Genomic DNA, 18,859 nt, shown 5'->3' on the forward strand with positions numbered 1-18,859 from the left:
GGAAAATGGAAAGAGAGGACATTTGTTATCAATATGCTGCTGGGTGCTACTGGATGCCATCACTACGCAGATATAATAATCAATTATGATTGGACAACAGTTATGAGCAACAGAAAAAAAACATATACAGTACATAAGCATGTAATTCAAAAGAAAAGCAGATGGGAAAGATGGCAGGAAGACATAAAAGGCTACAGATCAAGACTGTAATAATATATCATCCTTTACAGTAAGGGAAGAAGTCATGTTCATAAATTAATGGGCGCAAATACCTCCATCACAAAAACCCTCCACATCAATGTGCACCACACTGACATGTTTTTGGAAAACATCAATTATCAAATACTCAACTGTTTTTTGTTAACTGCATGTAAAAACTTACTGTATGACGACATCTGCTGTAGTTGAAATGAGGTTTGCTGAACAACATCACTATTTTACAAACTTCTTTCTACTCCTTAATTGCACAATCCATTCCTATTATTGTAACTATTCAGTTTCTATTGTTTAGTGTTAATCAAGGTACCAACAGGCATTAGAGTTAAGGAAGCACATGTGGCACAAAAACAATAACACAGAATTATTATGCTACGTGTACAAACATGCATTTTTACAATTCTAAATCCCTGTGCAATCACATTTTTGAAGATAACATATTGAAGTTGTATATCTTCTACGAGTAAACAAGAAAATTACTGGCACTTCCCTATTGTGTTCATGTGCTGACAGAGTGACAAAGTGCTTATAATTAGTGTAACTCTTGCCATAAAGATCTACTGTAAACTGTGACAAGCAGGCCTAGGGGGGTGTTTAGCCGTGTGTACTTTAGGTTGAATACCCCTGTACAGCACAAAGAACTAATGCGATCTTTCAAACTACAGCATAATAACAGAACAATAACATATCACTGGCTTCTATTTGCCTCAGGAGTTACATATTTTTGTTTCGACTTAGTGTAAAAGCAGCACGGGGTCTAATACGGATCTGATCATATTTTTGTCAAAATGCTTATGATCTTGGTTGATCATAGTTGGTTGAAAAATTATCCATAAAGCAAATAAAGTCTGTTACATGGCCTTTCCCTGTTGTTTTAATGATGCTCTGTGTTATTTGATTACAAAACAAACAAATTTGTAATTGTGTTTGCAAATGTTAAACCATTAAATCAAGATTGTCATGTATTGTATTTCATAAATTAAAATGAGGAAAACAGCACCACAGGAAAGAGGGTGATAAGACGAGCTTTATTTTTAGCTTAAGATAGAGATATTACTTGTAAAGGCATTAGATGAGTGTCCAGAAAAAGCTACTGTTTTCTAAAACTGAACAGTGTGGTAGATGACATACCGAAGTTTTAACTGACAGACATCCGTGAAGTCATATTTTCTCATGTTAATTTCCAGGAATAATTTTTGATATCCAATTACTGATCCACTTTACACCACAGATGCTCACATACACATCTCCAATGCGTATGATCTCTAATGAATCCAATATAAATCTTCAGCATCAACTGCCGGCTGTTTATGTTTATGAGCAAAATTAAATACCAACAGACTGCGACAGAAATAAAGCAGAGGGAAGAAGACCTCAGAGCATGTGTGATTTCTTTAATCAACTAGAGAAAGTACCAACTAACAGGTAAAATACTGACACCATTAACAGACTTCAATATACTGGTTGGGGCTATGTTAGCGCGGCACACCAAAGCTTTATCAAAAGGTATATATGGTTTTTAAACACAAAATTACCAAACACCAGCCACTCTAAAAACTCTACAGCCACAGTACCGTGAAAGAGCAAAGTGAAGGTTTTCACATATACATACAGCTACTGTAAATCTGGAGAAAGGTACCAAATGTACACGTATGCATCAATAGAAATTTGTGTTTGACAGTCTATTTGAACAATGTTGTTGAAGACGTGTACAGCAAGGTATGAATTATGATCAAAACATAGTGCAACTCTAATAATACTAATGACATGGATTCATTGTCAAGGAAAAAGAATAGGAGTTGAGATTCCATGCAGGAATAACAGTAATACAATGTCATGTCAATGGTAAGGAGAGACAGGCAGACTCCAGGTATTACATTAATATGCAAGTATAGTACGTGGCATCAGCAAATATGTAAGCTGTTGCTTAGACAAAGTTTGTTTGGTATGCCACTTTGACCCTTAATGTGACAAATTCAAATTATCATGTTAACAGTGTTGGTTAATCTCCGCCTAAAACCTATATAATATAAAATCTGCATAATAATAGACTGTGCCAGTCTGGCCAGTTTTGTACCCCAGGCTCAGCATGATCGAACTGATCAAATCCAGCTATGGATTGCAGACTGCAACGAATGCATGCATCCCTACATGGCACAGCACGATCCCCGGCAACAAACAGTAAATATGTCTATGGGAGTTCCAGAGAGTCTGTGAAATTGAAATGCATTTGTTTGAAATATCAGATTTGTGAAGTTCAACAAAGTGAGACTGAGCACATCAAAGGCAGTCTAAATATCTACAAACGCACCAAAAAAAGCCTTTACAACATTAGCACCTCCCTCCCCGAAAAAATGTACAAGGCAGAAATTTAACTGGTCAGAGACTGGTACAACGTCAGACAACCAAACTGTTTCTAACAAAGCCTTTTTTCTTATTGAACACATTAAATCATCCAAAGAAGATTGTCACATGAAAAAACACTTAAGGGGCAATGCACTTTAGTCAAAACAGACACCTGCAAGCTAAACTTTACTGACATACTGTAACCTGTACTACTGTATCCTAGGGCTGATCTACGCTTAATGTTGTATTTGGTGTAATGATTTATTATAGTTGGCTAAATAATCAGTGACATGCATAAATGGTACTGTAGTAAAGTTTGCTGATGAGACCACTATATTCGAAATTATATATAGTTGAAAACTACAGCCAAATCAGCAGATGTTCATGCTTACAAGGCTTGGCTTGGGATTAGACAAGATACATAGATTAGGATGTCATGCAGATCAAATTAAGTTAAGTTCCTGGAATATGATAAGTGTGTAATTGAAACTTTGGCAAATGCTTCTTCTCACACTCCAACTCATCTCTCTGTGGGTTAATGTACACTATATTCTTCTGATCTAGTTTTCTGTCACTCCTGCTTTCTCAGCATGTTTCCATGTACTGTAGGTCTAGCATATAGACTCTTCAGTGTGCTAATGTAAAAAATGCTAAATTAGCAGAAGGAAAAGTATAAATAATGTAACCTACCTATAGGTGCATTGATGCTAGCTATAGGTACCGTTTTTCCTTTAGTGAATATTTGTAAGAATATGAAACCTTGTAGTAAAGTACATTTTTTTGTATTGTTTCTCCATGCTTGCGTTGCAATTTATGCAATTCTCCTATATTCAAGCTGATACTTGCTGAGACCTGCATGTGACCGAGTTAAAATGGAAAGCTCAGAGCTATGCGCACTGCTGAGTGTCACAAATCACATCCAAAAGCAGCCTTTGCCCTGTGCCCCTCAGAAAGTCTCTAATTTCAGCTGCCAGCTGTTGTTGGGACATTGGGCAGATTACATTCAGCCAGTTAAAAATTTGATAAATTCTTTTTCCAGGACGACATGACATTTTCCAAGAAATATAACAGCCTTTTTTTCCCTGTGCAAGGATATGATGCATTTGAGGCTCATAGAAAAAGCAAAACCATTACTACTCCCTACTACTACCTAGATTTTCTTCTAGATCACAACACTGTCCAACATAACATACATATTTTTTGTGAAATCTGATTTATAAATTTAGTGATCGGACTCAGACTTAAAACATTACATCTAAACTGACTTGCAGTAGCCTTCATTCTATGTATGTAGAAAACCAACACACTTACTCTTGCCAGCAAGTGTTTTGATAAACTCACCCCAGGTCACTAATTAAAAGGAAATAGATGCATCTCAGCTGTAATTACAAGAGCAATGACTCATTGCCCTTTGGTGCAGGGAAAGTCATAACTAATGTCTTAGACCGACATGGCTCTTGAATCAATTTATGGAATAAGTTGCAAATATTTGAGACAGCTGCTTCACATAAGACTTCTCAATGCAGGCAAAATAAAACTTTGCCTCAGCTGCAGTAGCTGCTTACCGGAATTTGAAACAGGGAGAAAGTACCATGAATAACAATAAATTAAGATTTGTACTTTTACAAAGGTTTGAAGAGGTCCCCAAAGAAATCAAGTGTTTTAGATACAGCGCTAGCCCTGAGCTAACAAGTGCTGCTGTTTGGAGAACCCTAAATAAATTGGTGATATAACAGAACTTGGGGAAAACAGCTGCTCCCAAACATTAGAGCCTGTGCTAAGGTTACAGCTAAGGTGAGTCTGCACAAACTTCCAGGTGGGGAAATATATGGTAATAAAGCTGCACCTAATCTGCAAAATAAAGCCTTGTTTTTTAAAAATTAATTTGGTACTTAATATCATAAATGCACAATATTATCTGGAGAAAATCGCATAGACACAATATTAATGATGCTGCAGTCAAATACTGTACCTAACCTTTCTGAAAACTAAAACTTGAGTTACAAAATAAACTAGGTTAGAAAATTACATTCCACTGAAAAAGTGAAAAGACCACGGACATTTGTCATCCTAATAAAGCCTCCTCAGCAATATTTACCTACTGTTACATACACAGTCAGTGGGCGTGAGACTGCTGTGCATTATCCCTCATCACAGTAAGGAGTGAGTTATGTGAACAAGTAAATGAGGTAGTTGGGTGCAAGATTTCTCTGGGGCTGAGCTATTTATTTCGCCTGTATATCTAATGACGCTGTAGCCCTTTGAAGAAGATGGAAGTTTGACAGAGTGGCAGTGTTTGTGTGCACATATCCAGCACACTTTCCCCACAGGAGCAGCCTGTTTAAACTCCCTCTGTCTGGCTTCCTAGCTGGCTGCTGAACTGGATTTTCATGCAGGTAGGTAAAAAGAAAAGAAACAAAAAGCTGAATTTTAAAACGTATTGATTTAACCCATACTTGAACACGGAGCAAAGAAGCTGGTGAACATCACAACATCCATATATGCCGCATCTCCACACATGCAAATGCCTTTTTAACTCTGGAGACAATCTGCATTCCCACAGAGAGACAAATGAAACAATCTGGGGAGAAAAGGTGAAATTATGTTTTATGGGTCAGCCGTCTTCCACAAACCTTTCCACAGAAAGGGCATGTTGAAATGGCATTGAGGCAGGTTTTAGACAGCCACAGCAATGTTTTCATCGTGCACACACACCCTTCAACAAAAGGCAAGGAGATAGCTAAGCAGATTGCTACTACAGCAGTATATATACACATTATGCAGCTACAGCCCATCACCATCCATTGGAAAGCTACAAGCACAAGTGGCCATTGTTTGACTATAATATAGAAAAGCCCCTGTATCGCCATTTCTTAATAAATGCAGCCTGACCCTTTCAGGCCATTCTTAAGTGTTAAGGTTGCAAGAGGACACTGAATAAGTCATGATAGTATTGGCCAGCCAGGTCTAATTGGTAATAAAATTCCAAACTAGTGGACAAAAGATTGACAGGTCCATGAAAAATTAGATTCCATCTGGCCGTGTCCTTCACCGTGTCCTTCGTGTGCATGCAGATTCAAATCCACCTAATTGTGACCATGATTCAATCACCTCTGACTGACTACAACCATCTGAGAGTTTGTCTTCAACACGAGCAGAAAATACATATTCATACTTAAGGTGTAGCTACTGTAACCATTTCAGCAGAGCAAACAAGATAGTGGTGACATTGAATTACAGTGACGTATTTGCCCCTCTTAGAACTTCTTATATATTACTTTATTTTGTGCACAACATTGAATCATGGTAAATTTGCTTTTAGCAAGTGAAAAGAGGTGGATTTCTCACATCATAGCTGTTGAAGTTTGTCATTCCTTCACGTGTCTTTTCACGTTCCTGCATAGTTGCTCCTCTTGAGGTTCTTCCACTTTAGATATATACACCTAAGCCTTTAATGTGTAAATGATGAATTTGACAGTACATCATGAAATATATTTTGACCTGGGAACTTTATTGGAACCATCCCCAGACTTCTGCTGTGTTCTTTTGTCTTCATGGTGTTTTCAATAGACAGTTTTCTGGCCAGGATTCTGATTCACTAATGACTAGACATCCCAGATACAACTAGATTTATGCTACAATCCCTTAAAAACCTTCAGTGCACTCAGGTGATCACCATTTAACCAACTCTAACTTTTGAAACCAATCTGCTCTACCAGTCATATGTTTGTCTTTCAGTTTATTCCGTGAGTACAGGGTCGCCACAGCGGATCATTGTCCACATGTTGATTTGGCAGTTTTTACTTCCTGAAGCAACCCTTCCCAATTTCTAGCGGGCTTGGACCGGCACTGCACCGCTGGAGAGGGTAATGGGCTGTTGGGGGTTCAGTGTCTTGCCCAGAGACATTTCGATATATAGCTGGGACTGGGGATCGAACTACTGGATGTCCATGGATGACTGCCTTTACCATCTGAGCTACAGCCGCCCCCATTGGCTCTAGTCTAGTCATTATTTAGGTAAATAATTTTAATGGTTGAACAGTTTTGCAAATCACTTATTTGATATCCAACCAATATCTGTAACTGCTTATCCTGTCAGGGTCGCAGGGGGCTGAAGCCTATCTCAACTGTCATTGGTTTAAAGGTGGGGTACTAAGACAACCATTTGCATTGACACCTATGGACAATTCAGAGTCGCTAATTAACCTAACATGCATGTCACTGGACTGTGGGAGGAAACCCAAGCAAGTACATGCGAACACGAGAGAGTAAGTGTCTTTCTGTTGATCAGTGCATAAAAAAAAAAGCACTGCATATGGTTTGAATGAATACATGAGAATGCTGAATATTTGCATTTCATATTGCTAATGCAACTGATCATTCTACATCAAACACACAAGTTTTATTCACATTTTGTTATACACAAAACACAACAATATGTGGGTAATACACTGCTGTAAATTTAATAGAACCTTCATAACAAAGGTTCTGGAGAGGCTCCTGCAGAGGCTGGAGTAAGCAATACCATACTACTTAGATAGTTGTTTAAATATTTATACTGTGTACTCTGTACGCTGTTGTAACACCAGGCTATTAAAGAATGAATGATGAAACTGAGCTGTACATGTTATGGTCTAAGTATTACCATACAACAGCTGCGGTTTTTAATCCATAAAACTCTCCCACTTAAAAGGTGACAGCACCAGTATATGGCTACACAATAAATTGTGCTCATATGATTTCCTCTAGCGTCATTGGAAAATCTTTTGCAACATCACACTTTTCTGTTTAGAATAACCGAAAAGATCAGTGCAACGGAACGTGATTAACATCCATATCACCTGAAGCTAAAGGTGGCGGCAGAAAAACAAGATCTAATTCAATCAAACCACTCACAGGGCTCTGAAAGAGACATAGTCAGAGACCAGAGAAGGAGAGAAACTGAGCAAGAGAGAGAGAAAGAGTACAAGTGGGCAGATTGAGTGGGGAAAGGTCCTGGGCTGGCCAGGTCTGGGGCAGGTGAGGAAATGAAGAGGGGATAAAGGGGGATGGAAAAGGACATCATGGCAGGGAGGAGGAATGAGGCTAGAGGATGGGGTCAGCCTGCTAGTGCAGGAGAAGGTAATGGAACAGAACAAAGTAAGGAATTAAGCAAAGGGTACTGGGGGAAGAGAGGAAATCAAGACGCAAACAAATGTGTCGAAGAAAAAAGGAGGTAGGATAATGACGTGGAGATGAAATGAAACCTTATCAAGGTGAAAAAAAAATAATGACAAAGAGAACTATGGATTTTATACGAAGAAGCAGAGGGGAAAAGAGTAGAGGTGAACAAAGTGGTCACAGAAGGACAGTTCATATTTAGACTGTTACCCGCTGCACTCAGCTCTGCTTCAATACAGATAACTTGGTACATCCATTAGTTCAACTAATTCCCTTTGCCATCTGCCATGCAATTTCAGATGCACCTCTGGAGTCACAGAAAAGGTTCACGACTTTTGGGGGAGGGATGTTTATTTGGAAAATATGACGTTAATTTGCTTAATTGAAGTGCCTAATGTTTCCGTAACTCAACAGTGCGAGTCCTACAGGAAATCTGGTGGCCTGCGTGGTAACACATTTAAAGGAATAAATGGCATCTACTTGGCTGATAATTTTCCTTTTTATTAATAGACCCAGTTAGTGAGAAGCAGCCCTGACAACAATTTCAATTCATGTACAGTTTAAACAGTAGTAAAAAAATAATGAGTTAAAAAAAAAATAAAAATATTTCCTTACCTTCATAAGCTACCTTAAATCCATGAGCGCTTACTGCAAAGTCACTGGTAAGCCTCAGTGAAAAGATGGAGCCAGAACTGGTAACAGGTGGAGGTATGGTAAAGCCTGTTAACCTGCAGATCAGAGAAAGTGCTCAGAACATATCATATAATTTACATCATCAGATTTACATCACAATAATGATGGAAATTGCATGATGCAGTTGAAGTACAAGCCTAATTAAACAGAAGAAAAATGTTTTAATGAAGTTTGTGTAATGAGTCCAATAAAACCTTCCATAAATGTTACCAGATGAACAAGATGACTATAAATTCACTGTTGATTTTAGTTCACTAAAACGCAACAATGCACAAAAAAATGTAGCTGTCATTAAAAGTATCGACTGTTGAAAGACCTCAAAAACAGTGAGTTTGTTTCCTATAGCATTTTGTATCCATTAAACCAGAACCACTCAGATAATTGTGATGCAATTTGTCCACCAATAATATACTGGGGTAATATACAATCAAAACCCAAGCGAGGACCTTCCCAATTGTTGGATGGTGTTTGAGGGCTGGCAGCTGCATTGTAACAGAATGCTTCATTACAGCATTTTAAATTGGGTGCAGGTCCAAACAAATCCATTTATTTTTACAACGCCGTAAACAAGATGTGTTGCTGACCATTCATCGCAGTTGCTGATGTTCCGTCATCCTTCCGCTGCTGTAAGCCAGGCAGCGTACCATGAACAAAACCTGTGCATGAATCTAAATGGCTCCTCTATTGCCATTACTTTTCTCTAGTTATTTTAGGTTGCCAGTTTTGGGCCGGTTTGTGTGACTGAGCCCCTACTTGACAATAAGCCAGGTAAATAATGTCTTTGGTAGGCCAAATGTGGAAAAAGAAAATTCTTTTAGTGACAGCAAATAAGAGGCTGCTGTATTTACAGCTTCAATAGAGTTTCCAATTACAGCACTGAACTGTGCAGGTCCTTGCAGTTAATAATTACCCTGTAGTATACTAGGTACTGCACAGCATGCCAAGATAAAAAAGTAAATTGCCACATGAGGCAATTTAGAATACATTTATCAGAAAAGAGAATTTAAAAATTGACCTTGTTGGAAGTGTAATTATGTACATTGTATTGAATTTGCATGATAACATTGTTAAATTGAAAGTGAAGCCAGGCTTGTGCATTACATTGAATAATTTTGTTGTATGGAATGCTTAAACAGAAATGGTGAGGTGCACATTTAAATGATTTTCTTTTAATGGTATTGCTAACTTAATGTTTTTGATGTTTGGTTGGGCAATGGATAAATCAGATTATTTTTTCTATAAGTTTTAGTGCAAAAAAGGAAAAAAACAAAAAACAAAAACAGAAAAGGAGCCAGTGAGAAAATGTTGTGGTGAAAAAGCTACGCTGCACAAAGTTAGTTATCTCCATACGGCATGTAAACTATGGAAATATTTAAGAATTCTCTTCCAAATCCTTTTTTAAGGTGAATATCTTGTGGGAGAAACCCAAGTCCAGTCTGAGGTCACATGAAAATGCTGCATATGGACTTTGGTCTTTGTTTTTTGTTTTCCCTTCAGAGGAGTGACATTGAAAGGGCAGGTTGGTAACCGCCAGTTCCACAGTTGTCTCATGTGCCATATTACAAGCGAGATCTTAATCTTTCTTCCGCAATGCGAGTGTGTTACTGCCATTTTCAACAGGAGAATAGGGGTTGGAAGGGTCGGTGGTGTTATTTCCATGTGGGAGTTATACATTTTCAGTTAATCAGTTTGATGTCAGGCTGGGTAGTCTTTATTGTTACACTCTTTAGTCCAGGTCAGGACAGGGGGATCCAAGGGGGAGATACTCACTAGCTGAGCAGAACAAAACAGTCAGTGGTGACAGAGTGTGTGCTCACACTGAGTTTGATGGCACCCACCAGGATGAGTCCAGAGCAGTCACACATTTAAAAGCTTTTGACCTGCATTGGTTACTAAAAGAGTGGACAAATGAAAATTACATTTGTCTGTGACTCAAAATGTTGAGCAACTCCTTTTTTGCAATTTTTGTTGCAGCACCAAGCATGTAGATATTGCAGAGTGAAAACGTTGCTGCTATGGCAACTTGTTATACAAAAAAGACGAAGATGGAAAAAATACTGTTAGCTCAATACATGTACAGTAAATCAGGCCCGATGAGCTAAAGCCTTGGTGTTAGAGCTCAGATCTCAAATAAATAAAATACTTTTTCATGACCACAAGCAATGTGAATTAAATGCCATGGGACAATCAGACAAACTGAACCTCAAGTCCATATTGCAAGTCCCAGGAAATCCTTTCTTAGACTGTATTGTTGTCGTGACACAAAACAGCAAGGTAATACAGTAAGCATGTCATGGGTTGGTGTACCTGAAGGGAAGACTGTTTAAAGGCTGTCAGTGTGAAGGATTAGGAAGTGACAGTCTGGGCAGTGTTGGCAAACAATTCGTTAGTCCTAGACTTATTTCTGACTTAGACAGGTCATATCCTGATGCTGATCAGAACAATTCGGGAAAAAATAAAACTTAAAACAAACCCTGAACTAGCAACAACCTCAACCATGACAACCTGAATAATACAATTTATGGCTTGTCTGAAGCACCAGAAGAAGAGATGAATATAACATAAAAAAAATGGATCAGCCTGACATTTTGGCAGCATTTTCTCAAGAAATATTGGACTGTTTGTCTGCTTTTTGTTTGAGACATACTTGGGTTATAATGTGCTTCTTTGGATTCAAACAAAGATCTGCATCTGGCACTCACTGCTGACTGTTGCTTTGGCAACAGGAGCATCAGGTGAATAGTTAGAAAATGTCATTAACAAATAAAGACATGGGACCTGCTGGCATCTCAGAGACAAGAAGCACGTGACTTACATATCTGACAAGTCTGCAAAGAATAAATAAGAAAAACACTTCTGTTTAAAATTATTCAAGGAAGACATGTTGAATTTGCATCAAGAAGAAATGTTTAATAAAATAAAACTTTTGATTGGATTAAGTTAAATTTACAATAGCCACTATAAATATATATATACACTCAGCAAGATTATTTTGGGTTGACCTGTGATGGTGATTGAAGCTGGTGCATCAGCGGTCACACAATGTCAAAACCAAATTATTTGTGAGAAACGCTTTGGTGTATTTAATCAAAGCCAGTTCAAAGGATTAAAAATAGATTTGTAAAGTCCTCATAATGGCAGAGCATGCAGTAATTATGATTTTTCCAGGCACAGTGAGAAGGGAACTTTTATGACTTTGACTAAAGTTTAAAAAAAATAATTTCAACTTAGGAACAGATGAACAGAAATTCCCCAATGTTATAAATGCGAGTCAGATAGAAACAGCGTGTTCTGCTACCAGGTCAACCAAAAATGTCACTGTGGTCCTGGATACGCCTGGTGACTGAGCAGGAGTGGTGCCTCCCTTTTATGGATCAAAGAAACACCAGTGGCAGCAGAATGACTACGTGTGCCTGGGAACAGAGCGCCAATGATTGCTTTGACAGATGCAGCCTTTCCTTCCACCTGAACACACTACATCAGCCCTGAAGGTAGCTGTCAGACATTCCCGCCATCTGATTAGTGTGTCACGGTAGCGGTGTACCATAGAGAGGAGGGAGAGAGAGACGGGAAAGACGTACCTTTATTTGTCTGACTCACTGTCTCTCGACCTCCTGCTGTCTCCCTCTCGGTCTCACCATATGTAGCTCTCTTTCTGCCACACTTACTCTCTCCCAATTTCCATTTCTCATTGCACGCGGTGGCTCTTTTTGTAATTTTTCTTTTTGTGGCTTGTTTCGCTTTGCCTCTTTGCATCTCTTTGGCTCTGCTCACCTCTTCTTGTTGCTACACTACTCTTAACCTTTGTGGGTCTCCAGGTAAAGAAGGAAAGAACAAAAACCGAGAAGGTGAGGAGGGACCTTAAGTGTTGTGAGGGATCTTACCAAGTAAGAAATAATTAAATTGAACCACTTTTCTTTTGTATATTGTTAGCAAGAGAATAAAAACCGTTTAAAAAAAAACAAAAAACTTTTACTTGTGTGAATAATGGCCCTTCTGCTGGACGCCTTGAAACAAAAAAGAAAAACATTGAGGGATGATTAATAAATGTATTAACTCATTACAGCAGCCCCAGACACAGATGTGTTGTTGTAATAACTGCAGTAATAAAAGGTCAAATCAAACTATCCAATAACTCATTCTTAGATCTTCTCTCCTCATTAAGAGTGAAGAATGAAAAACAAATAACAATTTACCTGCAAAGGAAAACGTGATATGAAGATTGAAGAAAGCATATTTCTTTCTATAAATATATGAGTAGTCTGCTACTACTACTACTACTATCAATACATGAGATATCAATGCAACTCCTAGTGTCTGCTGACAAAAGAGAACTTAAATGTCTATTTCTCCACCATTAGTGGCATCAATATGGTAGTTGTAGGTATATGTGAATGAAGAGGGGAGAACCAAACCTAGATTTGATTAAACAAATCTGGATTTGAGGTTACAAATGCTGGAGCAAATAAGAAATCACCACAAAGATGTTACATTTCACAATAAACCTGACACTTCACTCATAATGACTCAAGATTTGCTGGCACCTGAAGATATGTCATCAGAATTATCAGGTTATTTAAGTGGATGCAATACTATTGTTTATTGTGGAAGTTAAAATTTCCATCTTCTTACTGCAATGAATTGGTCCACTGGGCTGGTCATAGGAGGTTGGGTGAATTATAGGGCAGGTTTTTAATCTAGCCAGTGACACATTTCTACATTATGAAAACACACACACAGTGTTTAGAATTTTACAAATCTTAAAACACATTAAAAAAAAATTTCAGATTTATTTATTTAAATACAAAAATATTTAGTCGCAATAATAAAGAACCACTTCAACAATTTAACTCTAAGATTAAATGTAGAAACTACACTATTAATTATACTGCGAATCAGGTAACAGAAAGGGGCAGTGACCAAGGTTTTGATATTTTAACAATCAAAAGAACAAAAGCTTTACAGAACTGTGAACCAGACAATAATTACAAGACCTACTGCAGGACACCAAAGATTGGAGGCCAGCGTTATGGCAGACAAAAACAAACAAGGACACTAATCACACAGAATAAAAAATGGCTTTACTGTGACAGAAATTAATAAAATAATGAAGGCCCTGTATTTCCATGCACATCTCTAATGATTACACCACTGTATGTTTTTATGTTGCTCATTAATTTGCTACAAATAAAGCTATTTTGACATGCTTCACGAGAAGACTCAGTTTTAACAACTGTTATGTTCCAGCTTGTTTAAATCTTAAAATTACTATCATCACTATTCAGCCTTTGTTACACAATAGTGAACCAATCCCACACCAGGGTAGACTGTCATGCACTGGACATGGCCAGTATATACCTAACTTAGCTTGCTGACATTCCGGTTTTTGATCACCTGACTCTATTGTTTTGCACATACATATGAAGTATTGTGTGCAAAGTTCAGGGAGAAGACCACTATCAAGATTCAATCCTCCAAGTTTCTATGTAACAAGGCTCAGTCACCTTGTATATGCTGTAGAGTATATATGGTGCATAACATGTACTGTAGCTCTCAGTAACAATTTCTCCTTTTGTGGTTGAAAACAATAATAAATGTAAAAATGTTTCAAATTAATGTTTCAAATTGACTTTTCAAATTGACATGTTTCAAACTGTAGCTGCAAGCACACAGTTTTGCTGTCACAAAAAATCATAGATGGTTAGTTTTAGAGCTGAGCAGTTAATATTTTCAAATCTATCACATACAGTATTAACAGAACACAATTTTCAAAGCTGCAGTTATGCTGCATTTTTCTACAGATGCTAAACAAATAGGATATAAACAAATGGCTCCATGTAAAAGCTGCGAAGCAAGTGACCGAGAGAAAAAAGAAACTGAAAATGGCCTCATCAAAAGCAAACCCTAAAAACAACAAGCAAGATGACGACCGTGTTAAAAGAAAACTGGTTTTGGTTTTAGACCATAGGATGCACAGCCGGAGCAGGTGTTGTGCCCAAAGTGCCTGGCTAAGACAGTTGCCATGTGAGGCAACACCACATCTCTCTTCCAACAATAAAAATCACCACAGAACTATGGAGGAGCATTAAACAAATAAAAATATCTGCTGATGCAGCCTCAACCTCCAGTGGGTTAAATGTTTCGAAGTATCACTATATACTAACGTGAAACAAAACACCACTGGGAAATTACTTTGACTATAGCCAGGTTTACAGGGAAAGACATCATGCCCCCCAGAGACCACAGGCAAATATAAGGCCTTGGTGAAGATACTGAAAGAGCAATATAGTATGCCCTCATATACTTCAAGCAGATTGTTAGGCCGAACCTATATAGAGCATAAAGACAATCACATGAAGAATCACAGTCACAATTTCACTCTTTAGAACACAATTTGATTATTTTCCCTATATCTTACGGCCTTAGCTACGGTGTTTCTTTGGTTTTAATCGAGGACCTTGATAAAGGGATTGCTGTTTCATAAGCTACAGAGAAAAGAGAAACATTACTCCAAGTAAGAAATGAAAAACGACTCCTTCATCAAAACTACATTCAATATGTGCTTGTAATTGTAAAATGACAGCAGCAAAACGATCACCTTAATGAAGTGATTATTTGCGCAGGGCAACACTGGAATAAAAGGGTTTAATACTCCTACTCTGATACTGTCCTCTACCATCCTCAGCATATAATTTGCACACAATAATGAGTGGCTCAACCAGCGTTTTATTTTTTCCCAGGCACTAGGGACTGAAGGTAATGTAAGTGCAGAGAGAGGGATGAGGGAAAACTTCACAGAGCAAAGAGAATACATAGATCAATGGGGAGACACATTAATCAGGCCCATCATGGGGATGTCGATTCTTTTTCATGTTAAAAATTCATTGTCGCTTTTGTCATCTCCCCATCTGAATTTCTGCCTCAATTAATTAATAGCATTAATAAATTAAAGGCCTCTTTAATCTTTATCAAGGTTTCTAATTACCCTAGAAGAGAGAGAGAAATGGTAGAGAAGAGTTTCCTGACAATATATTCACCTTCTTATTTATTCCAGTTAAAATAATCGACAAAAAAAGAAAAAAGTGATCAACACACATTCAAAGGAAGTAAAAACTAAAAATAAAACAACTTCAGGTGTTGCCATATGGAGACAAGTTGCTAGAGAAGATTTTGGCGATTTTTGTCCTTCATCTTTCTTGATCAAGTAAATCCAAAACTAAGTGACACAAGGTGACAAATCTTGTTTGTCCCTTCAAAGTTACTTACATTTTTTTTTTAAGTAAGAGCTGGACGTTTCGGACCAACAGGCAAAGCAACGCTAGTTTTCCAGCACCACAAACCCTCCACTTGAAAAGATAAAAATAAGAAAAATGTGCGTAAAACACAAAGAACAACATTTCTATTTGTTGAGGTTTGGACTAGATCTTGAAAATCCCATCAAAATGTGAGGCATTTGCTTTTGTAATGCAGCGAGAATTAGTTGTTCTCTTCCTCCTCTTTGAATGGCAGGATTAGTTCCTTGTGATTTCTCAGCAAAATCCTCTGTGGTCTTGTTTTACAAACCATTAACCCTACATTTTATACAGCATATTCACCACTGACTTCACCAACCCTCTCTTAAAACATTAAATATTACATAAACTCTACTACAAAGAAAAAGAAAAGAAAACTACATCTGCATCTGCTACATCTCATACTGCAGATATAGTAACTGTAGGGAAACAAATCACTGTTGCATATGACTTCTCATCGCCCTAAAAATTAAATAAATTTTCATGCAATGCACAAGGAGATATGTGGCTCATTTATTTCAATCTACTGAAGAAGTGACATTTTATATTGTATGAATTTCATTGTATAGCTCTCTGGTGGCTCCTAGGTAGATGGCATTAGGCCTGACATTTACATACTGTATATTTATTCCCCTACAGTCAGACTATTAAACATTGGTAGCACACAACTATACATTCTTGTAAAAACAATAGCAATAATTAAAATAAATAATGTAAGAGTTGGCTTTTGTTGTAAAATACAAGATTTTAACATGTGCTAATCAGCTGTAGCAGAGTGTTAAAGTTTTTAAAAAAGTTTAATTGGGTGTAGGTATAAGGCATGTACTGTATACAATGCTGTACACAGTACATAGCTGAAACAGATCATATGTTAAGCACGCTGGATGTTTATTTTAATACAGAGATTGGAATTTTAGCAAATTGTACAATCATTTCAAGTAAACTAAAGACCATCTGCCACTGAGTTTATTTGGGTATAGACCTGTATGTTTGGGATGTTATATAATTGTCTTTATGGACTACTAATTTGTGAAAGTGAAGGTTTTGTCCCTCAATTTTTTCCCCCACTTGAATCCTAACAAAAGCCAATTAAGTTTAGACACATTGAATCTGAGGTCTGTTTCACATTTCATCAATTCAGTTTTTAAAAGCTCTTGAATGTTCTTTTATTTTCTTGTTCCCTTTTCAAGCCTATTTCCCTAATTTATTTGCTATATAGTATTGTTTTAACACCAAGCTACTGTTCTGCTATAGTACTTGAATAATTAGAGGCAGAGATGGTTACTAGAGTCTGAAACCTGGACTCCAATTGTACACAGACTTGAGTCGTTAAAATACTTGACTCAACTTGTAGCAATCTGGGACTTCTATTACACAATAAGAAAATGTCTTATGAGCTGAATGATTGTTAATGATTGTTGATATCAGAAAAAGCTCACTGATCTTCATCCCCAAAATAAAATTTAAGTCAGCAACATAAGGTCACTTTGTATATTCCAATAAATGAACCAGGGCTTTTTTCTTGAGGACGAATATTGAGTTAGTGCAGGCAAAGTGGCTGCGATTGGAGGACTGCATTCAATGTATTTACCAGTCTTCAAGAAAAACAATCCCTCTGTGTCCCGTTTATCATTTTAATCCCTAACAGAAAAAAATGTGCGGATATTTAAACCTCAATTTTTTTGAACCCAAATTTTACCAACTCTGAGGCTGACTTAAGAAATTGTACTGTGTGAGTTAAAGGTGCAAACAGGATCAGCCAGGCTTTCACACACTTACAGTAAACTGGCACCTATTTAAAGAATTGCTTGTGATACTTGTGACTGCATTTCCAACATTTCATTCCTCATTTGATGAAGTGAGAAAATAATGAACAAAATAATTCATAATGAAAATTAGTAGTTGCAGTTGGGTAAGAAAAAATGCGTATCCCAGTATTTTTTATATACCATTATTAACTTTAATCAATGCTGATCCTGTATGTTGGTAAGTACAGGGGTGGTGATAACCCACTATATGCTCAGAACATTGCATCTAAGAGTTCAAAGTAGTTTAAATAGCACCAAGTGAGAGAACACTTATAAGAGACTTGAGACTTGACTTGGACTTGCAGAATGTGACTCATGAACATCTCTGGAGGTTTAGGAAAAACACTTGTGTGACCAGAAAGTTGAAGACTGCACAGACGCAAAGAAATTTGATGGGGAAAAAAAGAATTCAAAAAACCTAATGTAGTAAGTTTCACTTACAAAAAGTCAGATACTTATTTCGCTGAGCTGCCAGCAAATTAGTTTTTTTGATAGTTGCACGTATCTTCTGGTATTCGTTTGATGAGCTTATTTATTGTCACAACATTTATTACAGTCCAGTGTTGCTGTAGTTTTTTGCTAAGATGTTCCAGCACATTCCAAAGATTCTCAGTGGGGTCAAAGTGGCAAATTCATGTGTGAAAATGATGTCTCATGCTCCTTGAACCGCTCTTTCACAGTTTGAGCCTGATGAATCCTGGTATTGTCATCTTGAAATACGACCGTGTCATCGGGGAAGAACAAAATCCATTGATGGAAAAACCTGCTCATTATATTCAGGTAGTCAGCTACCCATTGCATCAGTAAGGGTTGAATAACTTATTAATCACTGCAATTATCCAATGGAAGACTCTTAGTCTTATTTGCTTAGTTTAATCCAGGCAGTATAATTTGTCATTGTAACATATACCCAAAAAGAATTGGGCTTCTGTCGCGAACACCACATTATAAGATATCCAATAAAGGTTGTACATAAGACAGTAACAGTTTCACTAACATCTCAAAGAGTTGCATATATCTCACTCAGAAAATTATACCTCGTCTTTTTCAGCATAATTGTACACCACAGAGAAAAGTAGCAGGAAAAGTGTCTCATGAGAGACGCTGGATGAGGGAGCAGGTCTGCCTATTAACCTTAACCTTTTTTTTAAACCCCTGCCAGTTAGTTCAGTCACAGCTGATAGCGTTCAAGCCTCTATCACAAGACTCATAACCAAGTGCTGCTGCAGTGGCTTTAATTCACACTAAAGCAAAGTGTATCTGTATTTTTTGACAATTTCTCACTCCCAGCCCCTCAACACTGCCCCCTGTGTCTTGAAATTTGTGCAAAATCTAAACTCATTT

General features: G+C 37.4%; 1 protein-coding gene across 5 annotated transcripts in view; it reads right to left on the bottom strand.

The window, feature by feature from the left end:
- The window catches only part of LOC137130705 (CUB and sushi domain-containing protein 3-like), a 194,197-nt gene that overhangs the window by 157,614 nt on the left and 17,724 nt on the right, over positions 1–18,859 (bottom strand). For all 5 annotated transcript variants that reach the window (XR_010914879.1, XM_067511194.1, XM_067511192.1 and 2 more), the window contains exon 3: positions 8,338–8,450. Coding sequence is in view for 4 of the 5 variants with exons in the window: in XM_067511194.1 (XP_067367295.1) it covers positions 8,338–8,450 (113 nt within the window). In the remaining variant the exon portion in view is untranslated. The remainder of the gene's footprint in view (positions 1–8,337; positions 8,451–18,859) is intronic.

The sequence above is a fragment of the Channa argus genome, chromosome 7 (genome assembly GCF_033026475.1).
Source record: "Channa argus isolate prfri chromosome 7, Channa argus male v1.0, whole genome shotgun sequence".
Lineage (NCBI taxonomy): Eukaryota > Metazoa > Chordata > Actinopteri > Anabantiformes > Channidae > Channa > Channa argus.